We start from the raw sequence: 21782 nt of genomic DNA on the forward strand, positions 1-21782 counted from the left end.
AAAGTAAAACAAAGCGATCGTAATAAAGTGTGGGTCCCACACTTATTAGAATCACTCTGTTCTGGGTATCTCAGCCATTTCAAATCCAATTTTCATCAAATAAACGTTGAATTCCTCATGGAATTACATGTTTTTCACATTTTATAAGAGGTTTCTCATTATCTCACCAAAAAATGTTAGAAACATGAAATTAGGTCTCAACCAAAACTGTACGATCCCTTTTAAACACGAAACACGAAACAAGAAACATATTTTGATGACATGAGGTGAAGCGATGAATTTAATGAAAAGATTGAAATGCAAATTCACTTTTCAAACCATCACCTACCTATATATTATTTTCAGGTACATATATGCTTCACAGCAGTGCGTCTTCAAAAGATCCAGTTAAAATCGGAAATGAAATATTCACGTTTTTGTTGTTGTTGTTGTTGTTGAGATCAATTCTTTTCTTGTCTCCACCGAAAATACTGGGAACGCCCATTCTGTTAATAATTTATGTGACACAATCTAACACTGTATTGTTTTTCTTCGTATGAAAACTTACATGCACTGACCTCCTACAGTTAAAATGATGTAAATTCTCAATATAGATCAGTGGAATACATTGTCATTAAATACTGAAAACAAAGTAACCGTACACCAATACAGAAAAGTATTATTTGTGTCGATGATAAAAAAAAAAAAAACAAATCGGATTAAAATTCTAATGTTCAGTTGGTGGGGATAATTATTGATTCACACAGAACATGGTCCCATCATTTACACGGGGGTCATACAACAAGAATAAAAAAAACACGATCCTCTGGAAAGTCAAGAATATGTTACTAAACACCCTGAAATTCTCTCTAATGCACTTATACTACGTCTATGTACTGTGATATTGTTAGAGGGAAATTGTGGCATTAGCAAAATAGACTTATTTTGTCATGACAAAACCGCTCCATAAAACCTATGACTTCCTTTTGCTATTTGGTACACACAGAATCTTTATTTCTCTCATATACGTGTATGGGAAATCATAATATTCATGTGTAAATATATGTAAAAAGTTATAATTTTTTTTTAATCTATGCTTTTTAAACATTTACGTTGGTTTCAGACATTAACATTCATTCATATCCTATCCGTGATGCAAAAGACTATCGTTTCGAAAATCCTAAACTCATCATATTTAAAAGGTCTTTAAGACATTATATAGACATGGTGTGTGGAACTCATTATCTTAGACTAGTACTTTTCACCTTCATGCATTTCATGCCACAAGTCATAATTATTGGTTTACCGCACATTTTTTTGTTCCAGATTTTGAAGTGAGATTACTTAAAGGGATTGTACAGTTTTGGTCGATACGTAATTTCAGGTTTCTAAAATTTTTTCTTTTTTTTTTTTGGTGAGATAATGAGAAACCCCCTATGAAATATGAAAGAGCATGTAATTCTATGAGGAATTCAACCTTCATGTGATGAAAATTGGTTTCGAAATGGCTGAAATATCCAAAAAGAACAATTCTAGTAAAGAGTGGGACCCACACTTATTACGATCGCTTTGTTTTACTTTGTTTTTGGATGTTTCAGTCATTCCAAATCCGATTTTCATCAAATAAACTTTGAATTCCTCTTAAAATGGTATGCTCTGTACTATTTAATAAGTGTTTTCTTGATATCTCGCAAAAAGTTAAAAGCCCAATTCTCACCTCCATCAATACTGTACCATCCCTTTAAGTAATTAGTTTGATTTTGTTTCTTTCTTTCTTTCTTTCTTTCTTTCTTGACTAAATCTCCAAACTTTTAAGCACTGATTGTTATCGGTTTTTCTTTCTCTTAACTTTTCCCAATACAGGCATACCCTTCTTTATCCTCTCAATTCGCTCCGGATTTTAGATATTTTTGTCCTCCTCAGCCAAATGACACTCTAAATGTTCAAAACTTCAAGTTGTTTACGTCCGACTTGTTTCTTTACTTAAACGTAAGAGAGAAATATAACAATGATAAGAATAATAATAATAATAATAATAATAATAGTAGTACAGTAATAATATTAATAATGGTAATAAGAGTAATAACATACCAGCGCATGAGCAGTTTCCCTATAGTCAAGCAAAGTGATTACCGATAGCGGTCTCCTCCACCTCTTTATATATCAGGATTCGATGAAATATATCAACGGATGTTAATTGTATCTATTTTTAAATGCATTTACACTTTGGGGCGAAAATTGTTGGGTTGGTCACCTTAAAAAAAGAAATCTTAGATATCGACATTGTAAGCTGTCGAATCTTCATTAGCTCTTAGTTTTTCACTGAACAGACCCTTCTTTGTGACGCGTTTATGGTTGATTAACAATTCTCTTATTTCCTTACGGAACGCAGGATTCTGAATTGCGTAAATGACAGGATTTGCGCAAGAATTACAGAAGGCGAGGACAGTTACAGCGAAATAAAGAGGGCTGTACAAATAGGATGTTGGCGCAAAACGAAGGTTGTACAAAACATACCCCGTATGTGCCGGTGTCCATGAGATGAGGTAGACGATGATGACAAGGAATAGAATCTTGAGAACGTTTTTCCGAGCTGCAAGGTACTTAGCTGTCGGGTATGAATTACTGCAGTGTGAATCTTCCCCTAGCCTCTGGCGGGATTGTCGATGGAGCACCAGTGCAGTGAGAGCCTGGGCTACAAGCATGATGACAGCCGGTATGAGAAACTGAACGAGGAAAACCATACAGCCTGTGATAATCTGGGCGACTCGTGAATGAAACATCTCAATGCAATTATTGTCTTTTACACTAGCCACAAATAATAAGAAAAAGTTTACCATAAACGCAACTATCCATGTCAACGCAACAACTTTGTCGATTCTTTGCCGTGTCACAAGACGCTTAAAATGAAGAGGATGGGCAATCGCAATGTATCTTTCCATTGGAATCAAGGTCAAAATGAAGACGGAAGCACCCACTGAAACCCACATGAGCAATGATGTGTAAAATAACTTGCAGTAAACATTCCCTAACCACGTTTCAGGAACCCTGAGTGGCGTAGGCAACGGGACCATGAATACCGACGTGGAGAAATCCGCGATGGCCAGAGCACCGATCAGGGCATCAGTCGACCGGCAATCATGGCGCTTTCGGAAAAACACCAGGATCACTGTCAGGTTTCCTACTATACCCAACACGGACATTGCTAGTTGCGGAATAGTCACCCATGTCCACGTAACTGACTGCCACTTCCAAGGCGGTTGGGAGACAGCAGGTTCTCCCTCAGTTTGCGCAGTAGAACTCGGAGTATCATTTTCCGCAGCCTCTGTATAGATTTCAGTCAGATTTTGAAAGCTGATTGCAGAAATACTGGAATCTTTTAACTTAAATGTCTTTATTTCAATGTTTTTTTCGTGGTGCGAGGTAGTTTCGATATTCAAATAGCTTTGTTCAAACTGAGTGGAAACTGGATCTTTGTCTAAAGCTTGCTTATGGCTGGGTTGATCACCGTCGTTTGCCTCAATGTCTGAATGACTTCCAAAGTTGACAACTGATACCCTCATTGTGTTCTGGGGAGACTGTTCAAAAGTTGCCGTGCTGGTCTGTTGTGTTGTGACCATAGAGTGGACCGTTCCTAATATGATGAGAACGCTCGTTGCCATTATCCTCATCTTTGTTGTTTTTCCTCTTGAACGCAATATTGTAATCAGAAGAGTTGATCAGCCACTTGTCGAAAATTCATGAAACAGTATACTAACAAATCAGATAATATTATTATGTCAATGCCTAAAAATTCTTCTTTGGACTTGTTTGCAAATGACTGCATTTTATTTCTTCAATGAACTCATAAAAGTCTTATACTTGTAACACTTATGAATAATTTCCCTTAGAGACTTTGATTCCAACACATTGTTTTGGGGGAGTTTTTTCTAAACATTTCGTAGCCAACCAGAAAAAGAGTTGCGAGGTTTTCTAAACATTTGGTAACCAACCAGCGTAAGAGCTGTGAGGTTTTCTAACCATTTCGTAACCAACCAGCGAAAGAGTTGTGAGGTTTTCTTAACATTTCTTAACCAACCAGCGAAAGAGTTGTGAGGTCATTGACGTTACATACACTTTATCTTTTCATTGCGGCTGTAATCATTCTTTCGTTTCAAACATCAGGTTATTATTCCTCTTTCCTTTCTTGATATCCCCTCAAATTTACGTTACTTTTTAATGGTTGCATAAAAACTTTGTGTGCTATTCACACTGACGTCAACCTAAAAATGTCATACAGGCAAATTGACTGCGTGTACATAGCTTACAAAGTCGATGCCTTTCCAGCAGAACACGAATTGGAAACCCCTTCACCAAGTATCTGTCAACATGTTCTCCAGCTGTATAGTGATTACGGTACAAGAGGAGAAAAATAGAGGGTTGTTATAATCGAGTCAATTGAACGCATTAGTGAGAGCAAAGACATAGAGAGAGAAGAGCTCTAGAAATCTATACGAAATTCAGAAGGTAAGCTTTTCAATTCCGGAATTCTTCTCTCAGCTATACCACTTCATAATCATAAACATCACAACCACAGCCGTTCTGACAGCTCAATTACTTATAAAGGTAACTGCAGAAGTTAGTCAGTGACCGAAATATCAAGTTGGAGTGGTGTGCTAAGGATCATGGCTTAGGTTTTCGAGCTCTTGTTTAAGAATGGCGGACCTGGCAACTTGATTAGCTTTGATATAGACTACACTTCAACAGACAAAATACTAACTTTTTACGAGGTCTTTAATGACTATGTCAATAGAAAAAAAAACACAAAAATGGTTATTGTAAAAGATTGTCTGTAAACAACTTTATTTTCAAATGCATGAATTTCGTTAAGATTCCTTTTTTATAGCATTAGCCTTTGTTGTTTGAAATTCCATTTTATGACTGACAATTATGACTGAACAAGCTACAAACAGTAATTACATATAACATGATATCGAAGTATATAAGAACGAAACAGTAATCAGTAATTTTCGCCAGCGTTATAGCTTTAATAATGTACGATGACACTTCAGACGAAACATAAGATAGTAGAAATATTATCCTTCTATGATGTGAATATGAAAAGAAGGCAAATTATTCAAGAAAAATTCTGAAAGGATGCAAACCTTAAACTATCAAATTCCCGTTCTCTTCAGCGTCAATATCTTACGACGGTCTTAAGCAAATCAATGTGCAAACCTTACCCGAAGCAGCTAAACTCTTAAGCGCAGATTCCTGGCAAAACCAATAATAGATTCACTTGCACCCGCACTTCGTTGAAATGGTATAGTCGAACTGCATGTCTTTGGACTTATGTAGTCGGCGTCAAATTATGCGCATGGGCAGAGCAGATGTAGGGAAAAGCAAATCACATCATACACCATTCACATAATTTACCATGAAGCTACTAGGGGTATAGAAATCTTACACATTTATACACACACATAGTTACACACAGCACGCAAACATTATACCACCGCACCCAAGAATCAAAATTACTCGTGCACCATAGAAATGTTCAAGGCCTCCGACTAAATTAAAAATCACGGAAGTAGGCATGGCCTTTGATCATCAAATTCATCTTCGTGAATTTGAATAGCAAAGCAAGTCAAACACAAAAATACATCGCTGGCTACATTAGCCATTACCCATGATGATGTTGCCTTTAATGTAAGTTGAATATTTGCTCCATACAGGTCTACATATTTGTCATTTCATTCCATTTCTTGCCATTTTGTTTTAAAATATCTATTTTAGGGGTATTTTTCTGTGTTAGTTATGAAGAATGCGAAGAAACAGTAAAACGCCATGTATTTTAGCAATTCAAATGAACTTTGCATTTACTGATACATTAATAGCTTGTTTTTGTTCCCCTGAAGGAATGTCTATGATCAAAATTTCACATTTTCTTCAACTGTCGATGACGTAAACATTTCTAATGGTAACTCATGAATAACTACAGATTTAATCTTACTTCATTTAAACAAAAATCGGAACACTTGAATGACGTAAACGTAGAAGATGAGGTGAACCAATGATTTTAATGAAAAGATTCAAATGCGCAGTGTCAAAAGTCAACACATATTTCCATTAAGAATTCTTGGGCTAAATTATACTCTGTGATAAACATTTAAATGTGCATACATGATACAGTGTACCGCTGTGGCTCGATAAATCTGACATTTTTAAATGATCAAGTTAAAATTGCAAAAAAAAAAAGTAGTAAATTTTTGTCCAAATTGCTTCTAGTCCTGCATCCATCATGGATGCAGGAAATGCCCAATCTGTTTGCAGATTACACCATCAAGAATTTTTTTTATTGGTATAAATCTTATATACAATGCCGACAGTACTTAACTTCGAATTGTTCAAAGTCTCATCATGGTTTAATTGTGATTTATTGCCATCAAATTACGTTCTCTTTGTGAATAACCAATCACCAATTGAAGACATGACTATTCACTCACGTAGATGAAAAACAACTGGATCAAAATGTTGGTATTATTTTGTTCTTGTTGTTTTTTGGGGCGGAGATGTCCATAGATTTACACAGAGCATTGTCTGATTGTATGAACAGAGATAATTCAAGAACATCGAGGAATATCGTAATCCTCTGGAAAATGAGAGAGTATTTTACTAAAACACGATGCATTTTGTAATTCGTGCACTCATACTATCCCGTATTATCTGCTGTGATATTGTACTCTGAAACTGGTATACTCAGTATTAGCAAAATCAAATCTATATTGTCATTACAACAACAAAAAAAAAGTGCGACAGCATCAATCACCGGTTCTCATTACTTAGTACACACTGAATGTTTCTTTGCTTCATGACTTATAGTCTCCGATACAAATGCACCGCAATATTCATGTATATTATGACTACACTAAAAATCAGCTCCCTACGATGTTCAAAGATACTTTTATTCTAAACTGTAACATTCATTCATATCCTGCCCGTCATGCAAATACTATCATGAAGAAAATACTTAACGTATCATTTCTCGAAAAATCTTTCAGAAATCATAGAATTGATGTTTGAAACTAATTGCCTGACGATCTTACACCAATTTTTCCCTCCATCTTTGTAAATCATCTCACAATCATCCTTCACGCAATGCATCACTCAAATTAGACATTTTTCTCACCGAAACATTTCATACCATGTCATGATTATCAGAATACTGTAAATCATAATGTCTTTTTAATATAATTCTGAGGTAAATCTACTTGTTGGTTTGCGGGTTTTTTTATATGTTTGTTTGATTGATGTATATAAATGATTCCAAACTTCTTATAAACCGTATGCTGTCGCTTCTCTTCTCTCGACTGTTTCATAAACATTTATCCCCTTCTTCGCGTTTGTGGTTACTGTGCGCTTAAAAACTGGTAAGTAAATCTATGTATCAGGTAGACGATACAGGAGCATGTATAAAGTACATACTACACATTGATTTTTGCTATGCAAGCTGAAGGCTTAAAAGCGAAAAAAAAAAAAAGTTTCTTAGACATCCGCACTGTAAATTGTCGAATCTGTATTATCTGTTATTTTGTCGCTGAACAGAGCCGTTCTTTCCAATGCATTAGTGCTTGATTTAAACATTTCTCGTATCGCCTTCCGGAACGCAGGATTCTTAATCATGTAAATGACAGGATTTGCGCAAGAATTGCAGAAGGCTAGGACAATGAAAGCGGAACTTAAAGGGCTGTACAAATAGGACGTTGGCAAAACACGAAGGTTGAACAAGAGATATGCCGTCTGTGTTGGTGCCCATGAGATTAGGAAAACGACGACAACAAGGAAAAGAATCTTGAGAACCCTTTTCCTAGCTAAGAGGTACTTAGTGGATGGGTTTGATCTATTACAGTTCAAATCTTCTCCTATCCTCCGACGGGATTGTTGATGGAGCACCAGTGCAGTCAGAGCCTGGGCTACAAGCATGATGACAGCCGGTATGAGAAACTGAACGAGGAAAAGCATACAGCCTGTCATAATCTGGACAAATTCTGAATAATACGTTACACTGCACATGTCGCCCCTAGCACCAGCCACAAATAATGAGAATAAGTTAGCCAAGCAAGAAACCAGCCATGTCAAGGCAACAGTCTTGCCAACTCTCTGCCGTGTTACAAGACGCTTGAAATGAAGAGGATGGGCAATCGCAATGTATCTCTCTATTGGAATCAAGGCCAGAATGAAGATGGAGGCATCCACTGAAATCCACATAAATATTTCTGAGTAAACTACTTTGCAGTAAATATCCCCTAGCCATGTTCCAGGAACCCTTAGTGCCGTAGGTAAAGGGATCATGAACACTGAAGTCAAGAAATCCGCAACGGCCAGAGCACCGATCAGTGCGTCAGTCGACCGGCAATTGTGGCTCCTTTGGAATAACACCAGGATCACGATCAGGTTTCCCACTATTCCTAGTATGGACATTGCCAGTTGTGGAATCGTCACCCATGTCCACGTAACTGACTCCCACTTCCAAAGGGATTGGTGGACGACAGGTTCTTCCACATTTAGAGCGATAGAATTCGGTGCACTAATCGCAGCAGCCTCTGTGTAGGTATCTGTCAGATTATTAAGGCTTATTTCAAAATTATTGGCATGCTTTAGGTTGAATGTCTGTGTTTGAAAGGTGTGGTCGTGGTGCGAGGCTGTCTTGGTATGTCCATAGCTCTGTTCGAACTGATAAGAAACTAGATCACTGTCTAAAGCTTGCGTGTGTATGGACTGACTCCAGTCGGTGGCCTCGATGACTGAGAGACTTCCAGAGTTGACAGCTGATACCCCCCGAGTGTTCGGGGGAGACTGTTCAGTGGTGTTGGCTGGTTGTGCTGTGACTGCAGAATGAATCGTTCCTGATATGATGAGAACGATCGTTGTCATTATCCTCATTTTTGCTGTTTTTTCCTGAACAGAATATAATATCATAAAAATGAATGAGGAGTTGATACGCATTTTGTTATGTCATTTAAGGTTAATTAAACAGTATTCCGGAATCAGATGATAACAGGTATACGTCTAAAGTCCTTTTTATGACCCACAGACAAATAACGATGTTTTTTAATGAAATCGTCAGAAAAAACAAAATACCATCTTTCACAAAGCAAAAAGTTTTTTCTTTTCCAGAAAAACTAAAAAAACACTCTGGGGAGAGTTGTAAGGTCATGATAGGTACAATTCATGTATTGATTATTGGCGAATGTGGTTAGGGCCAAAATCATTCTTCCACGAGAACAGATAAAAATTTTTATTCATTCTATAACTCCTCTTTCAGAACTGTTTGAGCTAACATCTTGACGGCCTTTGAAACATAGTACACTTTACCAGTCATTATCATTGTTAATTGCACGTTAAAATACAAATCTTTTACGAGTCTTTGGTCTGTCAATACTAAAAGACACAATATTGGTTATGACACGAGATTGTTTGTAAAGGACTTCATCCTCAAAGGAATGGATTTCAATAAGAGTCGATCCCTTTTACTGACAGCTAACTACTTGTCTTAAATCTAAATTGTGACTGGAAAAGACAGTTCACTAACATTCTTTCAGATACACCTTAATATCAAAGTCACACCTTAATATCAAAGTGACTACAAAATGGTATTTAATTTTTGCCAATGATAACCTTCATGTTTTAAGCTACAACGATTTCGATCATTGTTTTTCTTCAATGCGAACAGGGGAAACTTATTATTTCACGCATTTCTTAATTTCACCTTCTATTTATCTAAATTTTTTGATTTTTGTTTTGTTTTTTGGTGATATTGACTCGTGTCAGCTGACATTCTCTAAGCAACCTTATTAACGACCGACGATACAACCTGGGCTTTGTCTCATAAAGCTGTTCGTAGACTTACGTGTGACTCTACGAACGAATAGAATATGAAGTGCCAATATGTATGCTCATTTTTCCTTTCGTGTTAACAAAGTACGACTGTATTTGTATCAATATTTTATGAGCATTATGGCAAAAATACACGTTCAAATAAAAATATGAGTAAATAGACCTATGTCAGAATAATCATTATCTCCAAAATTCAGCTTTAGCTATTGAAATTAACAGTGATTAGGAAACTCATTAATGTGGCATGACATATATAAGTCGTTCGCAAAGTCGTGCGTAACTTTACGAACAGCTTTATGAAACAGGGCCGTAGTTGTAAAATGTTCAAATGAAATCTATTAATGGCTGATTTGCATGACTCTTTGTTTTAAAGGAATAGTTCAGTTTTGGTGGAGATGAGAATTTGGCTTTTAACTTTTTGTGAGATACCAAGAAAACACTAATGAAATAGTACAGATCATACCGATTTAGGAGGAATTCAAAGTTAATTTGATGAAAATCGGGTTTGGAATGACTGAAACATCCAAAAACAAAGTAAAACAAAGCGATCGTAATAAAGTGTGGGTCCCACACGTTATTAGAATCGCTCTTTTTTGGATATCTCAGCTATTTCAAAACCAATTTTCATCAAATAAACGTTGAATTCCTCATAGAATTACATGCTCTTTCATATTTCATAAGAGGTTTCTCATTATCTCACCAAAAAATGTTAGAAACCTGAAATTAGGTCTCAACCAAAACTGTACGATCCCTTTAAAAGCATAGTGAACATAAAGTGAATCTATTTTCATAACTTTTAAAGGAATAGCAATATTCAAGATACCTATTTAAGAAATGAAAAACAGTGATAATACCATCCTATGATGAAATACCAAAAAATGCATATTGTTTAAATTCATGAAAATTCTTCCGTCGAGATGTTTTCATTGCAACTGATTGACAAATTGCCCTACATCGACGTAAATAAGCACTGAATTGATCAGTGTTTTAGTAGTAGCCATGATAAAAAAATCATGGGCGTACATACTCGAGCAGGATTCGAACCTACGACCTCCTGATCACCGGACAGGCGTCATCTCCACTAGACCACCGAGCTTTCGCCCGACAGCAAGTGTTGGTTCTAATCCTTATAGCATGCAGCGGGTACTGCTTTGTTATTCAAATTCATGAAAATTCTTCCGTCGAGATGTTTTCATTGCAACTGATTGACAAATTGCCCTACATCGACGTAAATAAGCACTGAATTGATCAATTCATAATATAAGGATTAGATAAGGATTAGAACCAACACTTGCTGTCGGGCGAAAGCTCGGTGGTCTAGTGGAGATGACGCCTGTCCGGTGATCAGGAGGTCGTAGGTTCGAATCCTGCTCGAGTATGTACGCCCATGATTTTTTATCATGGTTACTACTAAACACTGATCAATTCAGTGCTTATTTACGTCGATGTAGGGCAATTTGTCAATCAGTTGAAATGCATATTGTTTCTTAGAAATTAAAGCCTAGGACAACTGTTTTCCCATGCCATGCTGTTTGAAGCCAGTATTCTATTACCGGTTTGAGAAAATCAACTTACCAAATCTTACCCGAAACAGGTGAACTCCTGAGCACTGACTAACAGCAATATCCTCACGACATGTACATCCGCACTTTGTTGAAATGATGTATTCGATCTGCCTGTCTTTGGACTTAAGTAGTGGGCATCAAATTATGCGCATGGGCAAGGGACGGGACGAATTCAGCCAATGATATCATACAGCAAACACAATTTGACATACTTTTAGGTATACACACACACACACGCTCCACGCAAACATGATAGCACCGCACGCAAGAACAAAATTACTTGTGCATCCTAGACTGTGAAGCTTCCGACTGAATTAACAATCATGGAAGTAGACATTACATATTTTCATCAAATTCATCTGCATGAGCATGTATATAAAGCGAAGCTAGTAAAACACACACAAGAATACATCACTGGGTACATCAGACATGCCACGTGATGATGTTGACGTTTACGTGAGTTGGATATTTGTAGGGGGTTACTTGATCGTCATTTATCGTTCTTCTTAAAAGAGATCCAGTATTTTTCTTTTATGCTTTGTTTCTCTCTTATCTGGAATGCGACGGATCATGCCATGTGAGTAATTTGAAGAAACGGCGCATAACCGACACTTTGCTTGTTTTCACTCCACTGAATGAAAGTCTATAATCAAAATAATTGTACAAGATGCCCCCAACTGCCGCAGTTTCCTCTTTCGAATAGTGGCCATTTGTTAAATTCATTCATTACTGACTCAACTCTACTAAATGAATGAATGAATGAATGAATGAATGAATGAATAGATAGATAGATAGATAAATGAATAAACAAATGAGTAGATAAATCATGACTCAGAACCACACTTTAATGAAATGATAAATGAAGTGAATGATTTTAATGAACAGATTCAAATGCACAGTGTCAAAAGCCAACACACACATTAAAAATTCAGATGTTACATTAGTTTCTGTATGCCTGACATTAGTGTGTCTTGATATATCTCACATCTTTACATGATCCAGTTCAAATCCCAAAAGAATGTAATACAAAAGAATGTAATAGATGGGTTCTCGTCTTTCCTTCACCATAGATGCGACCAATTCTCATTCTGTTTGCAGATGACACGATCGAGCACTCTTTTTTTTTAATATGAACTTACATACACTGACCACAGTAATTAACTTCGAATCATTCAAAGTCCCAACGTGGTTTAAGTGTAATGAATTGTTAATAGTACATTATGTTATTTTTAAAAATAATCATACATCAATAGAACACATATTAAACTATACACGTATATATACAGAGGGTAAACTATTGGATCAAAAGTCTTGTGTTAATTTTGAGGGGTTATCCATAGATTTACATTGAACATGGCCCGGTCATATACACAGGGTTCATTCAACAACATCGAGAAATATCGGGATCCTCTGCAAAGTTATAGGGAGTATCTTTCTAAAAACACATAGCATCTGTTAATGCATTCATACTGTCTAATATTACCTACTGTAATGTGTGTACTCGGAAACTGTGGTATTAGCAAAATCAATTCTATATTGTCATTGCCTCTTTGCTTCATGACTTAGAGTCTCCGATAGGCATGCATGGCAAACCGCAATATTCATGTATATGACTACACTAAAAATCAGCTCCCTACGATGATCAAAGATACTTTTATTCTAAACTGTAACATTCATTCATATCCTGCTCGTCATGCAAATACTATCATTTAGAAAAATCCTAAACATATCATTTCTCAAAAAAATATTTCAAAAACCACACACTTGATGTTTGAAACTCATTGTCTGACAATCTTACACTAATCCTTCCCTCTATCTTTGTAAATCATCTCACAAAATCATCCTTCTTGAAATGCATCACTCAAATTAGACATTTTGCTCACCGAAACATTTCTTACCATAAGTAATGATTGTCAGTGTACTGTAAATCATCGTGTCGTTTTGATAAAATTCTTAGGTAAACTTAGTTATTGGCTTGTTTGTTTGTTGTTTGTTTGATGTACTAGCAAATAGTTCCAAACGTATAAACTGTATGCTGTCGCTTCTCTTCTCTCAACTTGTTCATAAACATTAATCCCCTTCTTTGCGTTTGTGCAGCTACTGTGCTTTAAAAAAAAATGGTAAGTAGATCCATTATTTCAAGTAGACAATACAGGAGCATGAACATATCTAAAGTAAATTCTACACATTGATTCCTGCTATGCAGGCTGAAGGTTTAAAAGCGAAAAAGTTTCCTAACCCCATAAAGCCCTACGGGGCACATTGTGCCCCCTACCCGATTTTCATTTGTCACTCCTCTGCCTCAATCCAATTTCAATCAAATTTTGTGACTTTTCCTAAAATCTATTTGCAAACATTTTTATAGAGAATTTATGTATATTTGATATTGCTGGTTGCCATGGCAACCATAACTTACAACCATATCAGTCAGATTTTGCATTTTTGTTCTGTTCCAATTTCAATTAACAATATTACAGTGTATGAAATGGATGTTTCTCGGATGAAATCTCCTAAGGAAGCAAAATGTGAAGGTCCTGAAATGTGTTTCTTATTTTTTCCTTTGTTTTTATGTGACAAAGGCATAAAACAATAAACATAATAGAGATAATTGAAACAAAAACAGTATTATCAACAGATTGCCCCGCTATTTGGTGTAATTTTGATTCCTTCACCCAGGTTATTGCTGTAAAGTCATTAGTTTATCATATTATCAATCTGCAAACTCAAAATTCCAGTATCATGCAAATATGAAATGTGATAACTATGCACATGTACCGATCCCAAACATTTCATAACAGGTCTCATGATGTATTTCTTTATGTTTTTATGAAAAGCGCCACCATGTGGTGACCTTAAGAAATGTCAACCATAACAAATAGTAAGATTCCACTTACTTATCATTTGTGGCAAATATGAATATTATTGGTATATAATAACACATATGTACTGGGGATAAAGAAATTGCGCAGAAAATCATGTTTTTAGCAAATACCCCATGTCTTTCCTTATATTTTGGTAAATAGCGCACCCCCCCCCCCACCCCTCCCCCACCTTGACCCTGGGAAGGGTCAAAATAGCTTGGGCTTAATAGGGTTACACATCCACACAGTAAATTGTCGAATCTGTGTTATCTGTTATTTTTCGCTGAACAAAGCCGTTCTTTCCAACGCACTTGTGGTTGATTTAAACAATTCTCCTACCGCCTTCCGGAACGCAGGATTCTGAATCGTGTAAATGACAGGATTTGCGCAAGAATTGCAGAAGGCTAAGACGATAAAAGCTGAACTTAAAGGGCTGTACAAATATGACGTTGGCAAAACACGAAGGTTGTACAAGAGATATGCCGTCTGTGTCGGTGTCCATGAGATTAGGAAAACGACGACGACAAGAAACAGAATCTTGAGAACACTCTTCCTAGCCAAAAGGTACTTAGTGGATGGGTTTGAGTTATTGCAGTTCAAATCTTCTCCTATCCTCCGGCGGGATTGTTGATGGAGCACCAGTGCAGTTAGAGCCTGGGCTACAAGCATGATGACAGCCGGTATGAGAAACTGAACAAGGTAAAGCATACAGCCTGTCATAATCTGGGCAAGATCTGAATAAAACGTCACAGTGCACATATCGCCCCTAGCACCAGCCACAGAGAATAAGAATAAGTTAGCCAAGAAAGCAACCAGCCATGTCAAGGCAATAACTTTGCCAACTCTCTGCCGTGTTACAAGACGCTTGAAATGAAGAGGGTGGGCAATTGCAATGTATCTCTCTAATGGAATCAAGGCCAGAATGAAGATGGAGGCATCCACTGAAACCCACATAAATATTTCTGAGTAAACTATTTTGCAGTAAACATCCCCTAGCCATGTTCCAGGAACCCTGAGTGCCGTAGGTAGAGGGATCATGAACACTGACGTCAAGAAATCAGCAACGGCCAGAGCACCGATCAGGGCATCAGTCGACCGGCACGTGTGGCGCCTTTGGAAAAGCACCAGGATCACGGTCAGATTTCCCACTATTCCCAGCATGGACATTGTTATTTGCGGAATCGTCACCCATGTCCACGTAACTGACTCCCACTTCCAAAGGGATTGGTGGACGACAGGTTCTTCCACATTTTGAGCGATAGAATTCGGTGTACCAATCGCAGCAGCCTCTGTGTAGATGTCTGTCAGATTATTAAGGCTTATTTCAAAGATATTGGCATCCTTTAGGTTGAATGTCTGTGTTTGAAAGGTTTGTTCGTGGTGCGAGGTTGTCTTGGTATGTAAATAGCTCTGTCCGAACTGAGAAGAAACTAGATCACTGTCTAAAAATTGCGTATGTATGGACTGAGTACCGTCGGTGGCCTCGATGTCTGAATGACTTCCAGAGTTGACAGCTGATACCCCCAGAGTGTTCGGGGGAGAATGTTCAGGAGCTGTGGTGTTGACCGGTTGTGCTGTGACTGCAGGATGAATCGTCCCTGATATGATGAAAGCGATCGTGGTCATTATCCTCATTTTGCTGTTCTTTTCCTGAACAGAACATGATATCGTAAAAAGAAACGAGGAGTTGATACGCATTTGCTATGTCAAAGGTTGATCAAAAAGTATTCCGGAATTAGATGATAACATGTATACGTCTATAGCCCTTTTTATGACCCACGGGCAAATCACAATGTTTTGTTTTTTTTAACCAAATCATCAGAAACACAAATACCATCTTTCGCAAAACAAAAAGTGGTTTCTTTTCCGTAAAAACTTTGGAGAGTTGTAAGGCAATAATAAATACAATATATTCTTAATGTATTGATTATTGGCGAATGTGGTTACGGCCAATATCATTCTTCCACGAGAACAGGTAAAACTTTCGATTCCATTCTATACCTCTTCTTTCAGAACTGTTGGAGCCTAACATCTTGCCGGCCTTTGAAAAATACTACTCTTTACCAGTCATTATGGCATGTTAAAATACAAGTCTTTAACGAGTCTTTTGATATGTCAATACTAAAAGACACAATATTGGTTATGACAAAAGATTGTCTGTATAAAAGGACTTCATCTTCAAGGGAATGTATTTCTATAAGAATCGATCCTTTTTATGATAACTATCTTCGTTGTGTTAATTTATGACTGGAAATGATAGTTTACTAACATTCCTTTAGATACACCTAAATATCAAAGTGACAACACAATAGTATTTATTTTTTGCCATTTTTTTTTTCATGTTCTAAGCTACAACGATTTCGACAATTGATTTTCTTCAATGCGAACAGGTGACACTTCCGATATCACTCCTTTCTTAGTTTCACCTTCTATTTATATAAAATTTTGGATTCTTTGTGTTTTGTTTTTTGGTGACAATTACTCGTGACAGCTGAGACGCTGTAAGCAACCTTGATTAACGACCGACAATACAACCTGGGCTTTGTTTCGTAAAGCTGTTCGTAAAGTTACGTATGACTTTACGAACGATTGCAATAAGTGCCTATATGCATGCTCATTTTTTCCCCTTACGTTTTAACAAAGTACGACTGTATGTCAATATTTCATCTGCATTGGTGCAAAAATACACTTTCAATTAAAATATGTGTTAACATGTAAGAATAATCATTATCTGCAAATTTCAACTCTAGCTTTTGAAATTAACAATGATCAGGAAACCCATGCACTTCCTTTACGAACAGCTTTATGAAACAGGGTCCAGGTTGGAAAACGTACCAATACAATACATTTATAGCTGATTTTGATGATTCCTTACTTTAAAAGCATAGTGAATACAAAGTGTATCTATTTCCATGGGTTTTAAAGAAATGATAATATTCCAGACACCTATTTAAGAAATGAAATACAGTGATAATACGATCCTTCCATAATGTAATACTGAAAAAACCCGCATATCATTTCTGAGAAATTAAAGCGCAGGACAACTGTGAAATATTGATTTCCAGTGCTGTTTGAAGCCAGCATTCTATTGCGGGTTTGAGAAAATCAACTTCCAAACCTTACCCGAAACATTTGAACTCCTGAGCACAGATTAACAGCAATATCAGCACGTCATGTGCATCCGCACTTTGTTGAAATGATGTATTCGAACTGTATGTCTTTGGACTTAAGTATTCGGCATCAAATTATGCGCATGTGCAGAGCACAGGAAGAATTCAGCCAATGATATCATACTCATACACCAAACATAATTTGGCATACCTTTAGACATGCATACACACATATACACATACACGCACCAAGCAAACATGAAAGTACCGCACGCAAGAACAAAATCACTCGTGCACCCTAGACTGTAAGGCTTCCGACTGAATAAACAATCATGGAAGTTGACATTACATATTTTCATCAAGTTCATCTGCATGAGCATGTTTAAGGAAAGCCAGTAAAACACACACAAGAATACATCACTGGGTACATCAAGCATACCACGTGATGATGTTGACGTTTACATGAGTTGGATATTTGTAGGTGCCTACATGATCGTCATTTCATTTTATTTCTTAACTTAAAAGAGATCCAGTATTTTTAGTGCTTTGTTTCTGTCTTATCTGGAATGCAAGGGATCGATACAACATTCCATTTGATTAATTTAAAGAAACGGCGCAATACCGACACTTTGCTTGTTTTCACTCCACTAAATGAAAGTCTATAATCAAAATAATTATACATTTTCTTCAACTGTCGATTTCGCCGCAGTTTCTTGTTTCGAATAGTGACCATTCGTTAACATTAATTCATGATTGACTCACAATTTAAATTAACTCTACTAAATGAATGAATGAGTAAATAAATGAATAAAAAATGAATGGATAAATCATGATTGAGAACCACACTTTAATTAAATAATAAATGAAGTGAATGATGTTACAGATGAACAGATGCAAATGCACAGTGTCAAAAGCCAACACATAGTCCCACACATTAGAAATTCAGAGGCTAAATTAGTTTCTGTCTGCTTGAATTCAGTGTGTCTTGATATATCTTACATCTTCAAATGATCCAGTTCAAGTCCAAAAAGAATGTAATTCTCATTCAGTTATCAGATGACACGATCGAGCACCCTTTTTTTTATATGAACTTACACTGACCACAGTAATTAACTTCGAATCATTCAAAGTCCCAACGTGGTTTAAGTGTAATGAATTCTAAGTAAATTATGTTCCTTAAAAAAAAATAACCATACATCAATAGAACACATAACTATACACGTATATATAGATGGTAAACAATTGGATCAAAAGTCTTGTGTTAATTTTGAGGGGTTATCCATAGATTTATATTGAACATGGCCCGATCATATAAACAGGGTTCATTCAACAACATCGAGAAATATCGGGATCTTCTGGAAAGTTGGGGAATATCTTTCTAAAAACACCCAGCATCTGTTAATGCATTCATACTACCTCGTATTACCTACTGTAATATTGTAATCGGAAACTGTGGTATTAGCAAAATTAATTCTATATTGTCATTACATAAGCGCGCGATAGAATTAATCACAGGTTCTCATTACTTAGCACATCCTGGATGTCTCTTTGTTTTATGACTTTATAGAGTCTCCGATATGCACGCATGGCAAACCGCGATATCCATATATGAATATACCAAAATCAGCTCCATGTGGTGTTCAAAGATACTTTTTTTCAGAACTTTCCCCATTCATTTATATCATACACGTCATCCAAAAGACTATCATTTAGGAAAACCTGAACTTATCACATCTCATTGCATGGAACTCATTGTCTGACGATCTTGGACGAGTTCTTCTCTACAATCTTTTAAGTCATCTTACAAAATCATTCTTCACGCAATGCATTACTCAAATTAGACATTTTGCTCGCCGATCCATTTCGTACCACAAGTCATGATTATTGGTTTATACCCCATTCTACAGAGATATTCTTTTTTCTAATCGGTCACTCGCCGGAAGCAAGGTTTGTTGCTTCCGGCCACCCACTGAAGTGTATTGGATCACAGTCTGATGAATCCGACTTGCGTTGGTCGACTATCAGGTCAGTGTCAGACACGTCGGGCGTGATCTGATAAGGCAAGATCGTCCGATGAAGGAACTAAGCTCAGAGCTTACAGTTCGTCTTCGGGCGCCTTTCCTGATCGCAAGTCGAATTACTGTCGGGTGAGTGTCGAGTCAGTCTGTCGTGTGTCAAATTTGTATTGTACAGCCATCGGGCGTATCTTGCCGACGTCCGGCAATAATCTGTGGAGTGTCCAAGGATTAACCGTAATCGGACACTCATCTGATTCCAATCTACGATCTGCTCGACGTGTTCGACAGTCGCCCAGCACAAATGCAACACCAGGAGGGTAAACGATATTCTGCACCGTCCGATTGCTATCCGTTGTGAGATCGAAGGGTTAAAAGCTCATCAACTCAACTGTCACCTGAATCTCATCGTACACTCATCGTATAAACCTAGTAACATCGGATGGCCAACTGTCTATAATAGGAGGGTGATACCAAGCTCAGCCAACACGGGCGCCTTGGCAAACTTTTTTCGGACAATAACCGTTAGCTACATCCCGAGTGTAAAGATTGGGAGTCGACAACCAAGCCCCCTTCTGCGTTTTAATGTGGAGTGAGACATTGCGTAAATAAAAAATGTGGATTGAGTCTACAGTATTAGTTGAACACACCAGTGCAAGCGTGAGGAAAATCGGTAGATCCATCCACAAGTTAATGAATTGTTAAAGTTTTTGTGCCGCTACTGCTGGATAAGAGGACTACAGAATTTTTGACGTCACGTATGGAAAACGATATAACGAATTCCACAAAATTGAACTTTTTTTTTCTGTGAAAAGTTCACATTCCCTCGACATGCTCCTGACATAAACATATGGTAAGAGAAAATTTATCGCCCACCCTTTCTGAGTGAGGTAAATTAAGTGATATTGTTAGATGCCAGAAAAGTGAAGCAGCTAATATGTCATTTAATTTTCTTATATTTTGCTTACGTCGTTTTCCATAGGCGACGTAAGCAAAATGTAGACTTGTTGTAGACTTCTCATCCAGCGATATAGCATCACCGAAACTGTAGGATTCATGACTTTTAAACGGATTGACCGATTTCCCTCAAAATTATTTCACTAGTGTGTTCTGCTACTATTGCTGCATCTACTTAATCCATGCATACATTTGAACTTATTCTTCTTTAAGTGTCAGCAGATTCTCCTGTGCCCATATAAACCTTAAATGCCAGTGGACTATCGTACTTACGCACTACTACGCCTATATACGGCTCCCGAGGATTCAACGACAGAGGATACTCAGGTCCCCGTCACCCCTAATGCTACTGTTGGGACCCAGGGCTCCCTCATAATTGGGAAGTACAGTTGAGTTTACGAAACTAAAATAAGAAGTATAAATATATCTGTTTATGTTACGAGCATTGTTGTTTTGAATTGTTCTAGCTTCCCTCTTATCTAAAGACTTCAGGGATACATGGAATTGTCATTTCACTTAAACTATCGTCAGGAGGTGTACTGACCCACTTCCATACACGAATTCTGATTTTTGCGCAAATCAGCCCAGTATCTGGTCTAAGTCTGATTACCATGTGATTTCTGACCGATTAGTCGGACTTGTGTCCTGTGATGGTCGGAAGTGTTGGATCACTGTCAGATCACCCTCCAATCACAATCAGATGAACAGATGACAGATATCGGGCTGCTACCTGTCTTCCATCCGATTATTCCGATCAACGTCAGATCTTTGTTGGATTTACAAGAAATCAGGGCCCCCAAATTCCGCTTGTCGGCTCAGATTTCATCGGAACTCATCGGAACGCCGAAATTTCGGTATTTCTGGGATCAGATGAGCCTCCAATGGTCGGTGAAATGGAGCCTTTGCCGTAAATTATCATGTGGGGGTTTTTTTAAGTTGTTTACGTAAAGTTATTTTTTGTTGCTGTTTGATGTAAATAGTTATAAACGTATAAATACTGTATGCTGTTGTTTCTCTTCTCTCAACTTTTTCATATACGGATATCCCTTTCTTTGCACATGAAGAGCTACGTACTGTGCGCTTAAAAACTGAAAAGTGGATCCATTATTTCAGTTAAACAATACAGGAGCATGGAAATATCTAAATCACATGTAAATATCTAAAGTACATTGATAACTTCACACATACATTCCTGCGATGCAAACTGAAAGTTTAAAGTCGAAAAAGTTTCTTAGACATCCACATTGTAAACTGTTAGTTCTGTATTTCCTGTTATTTTTTCGCTGAACAAAGCCGTTCGTGTGCTAGTGGTTGATTTAAACAACTCTCCTATCGCCTTCCGGAACGCAGGATTCTGAATAGTGTAAATGACTGGATTTGCGCAAGAATTGCAAAAGGCTAAGACAATAAGAGTGGAAT

General features: G+C 37.2%; 1 protein-coding gene across 1 annotated transcript; it reads right to left on the reverse strand.

The window, feature by feature from the left end:
• Window positions 1-14554: 14554 nt before the first annotated feature.
• LOC140239619 (trace amine-associated receptor 9-like) lies at window positions 14555-15907 on the reverse strand. The gene has a single exon (XM_072319451.1). The coding sequence runs from the start codon at window positions 15905-15907 to the stop codon at window positions 14555-14557; it is 1353 nt and encodes a 450-aa protein (XP_072175552.1).
• Between the last annotated feature and the right edge of the window lie 5875 nt (window positions 15908-21782).

Source organism: Diadema setosum, chromosome 16 (genome assembly GCF_964275005.1).
Source record: "Diadema setosum chromosome 16, eeDiaSeto1, whole genome shotgun sequence".
NCBI lineage: Eukaryota > Metazoa > Echinodermata > Echinoidea > Diadematoida > Diadematidae > Diadema > Diadema setosum.

Excerpts from the sequence above, each read along its gene's own strand:
- LOC140239619 (XM_072319451.1), bottom strand. The coding sequence starts at position 15,907 with ATGACCACGATCGCTTTCATCATATCAGGGACGATTCATCCTGCAGTC.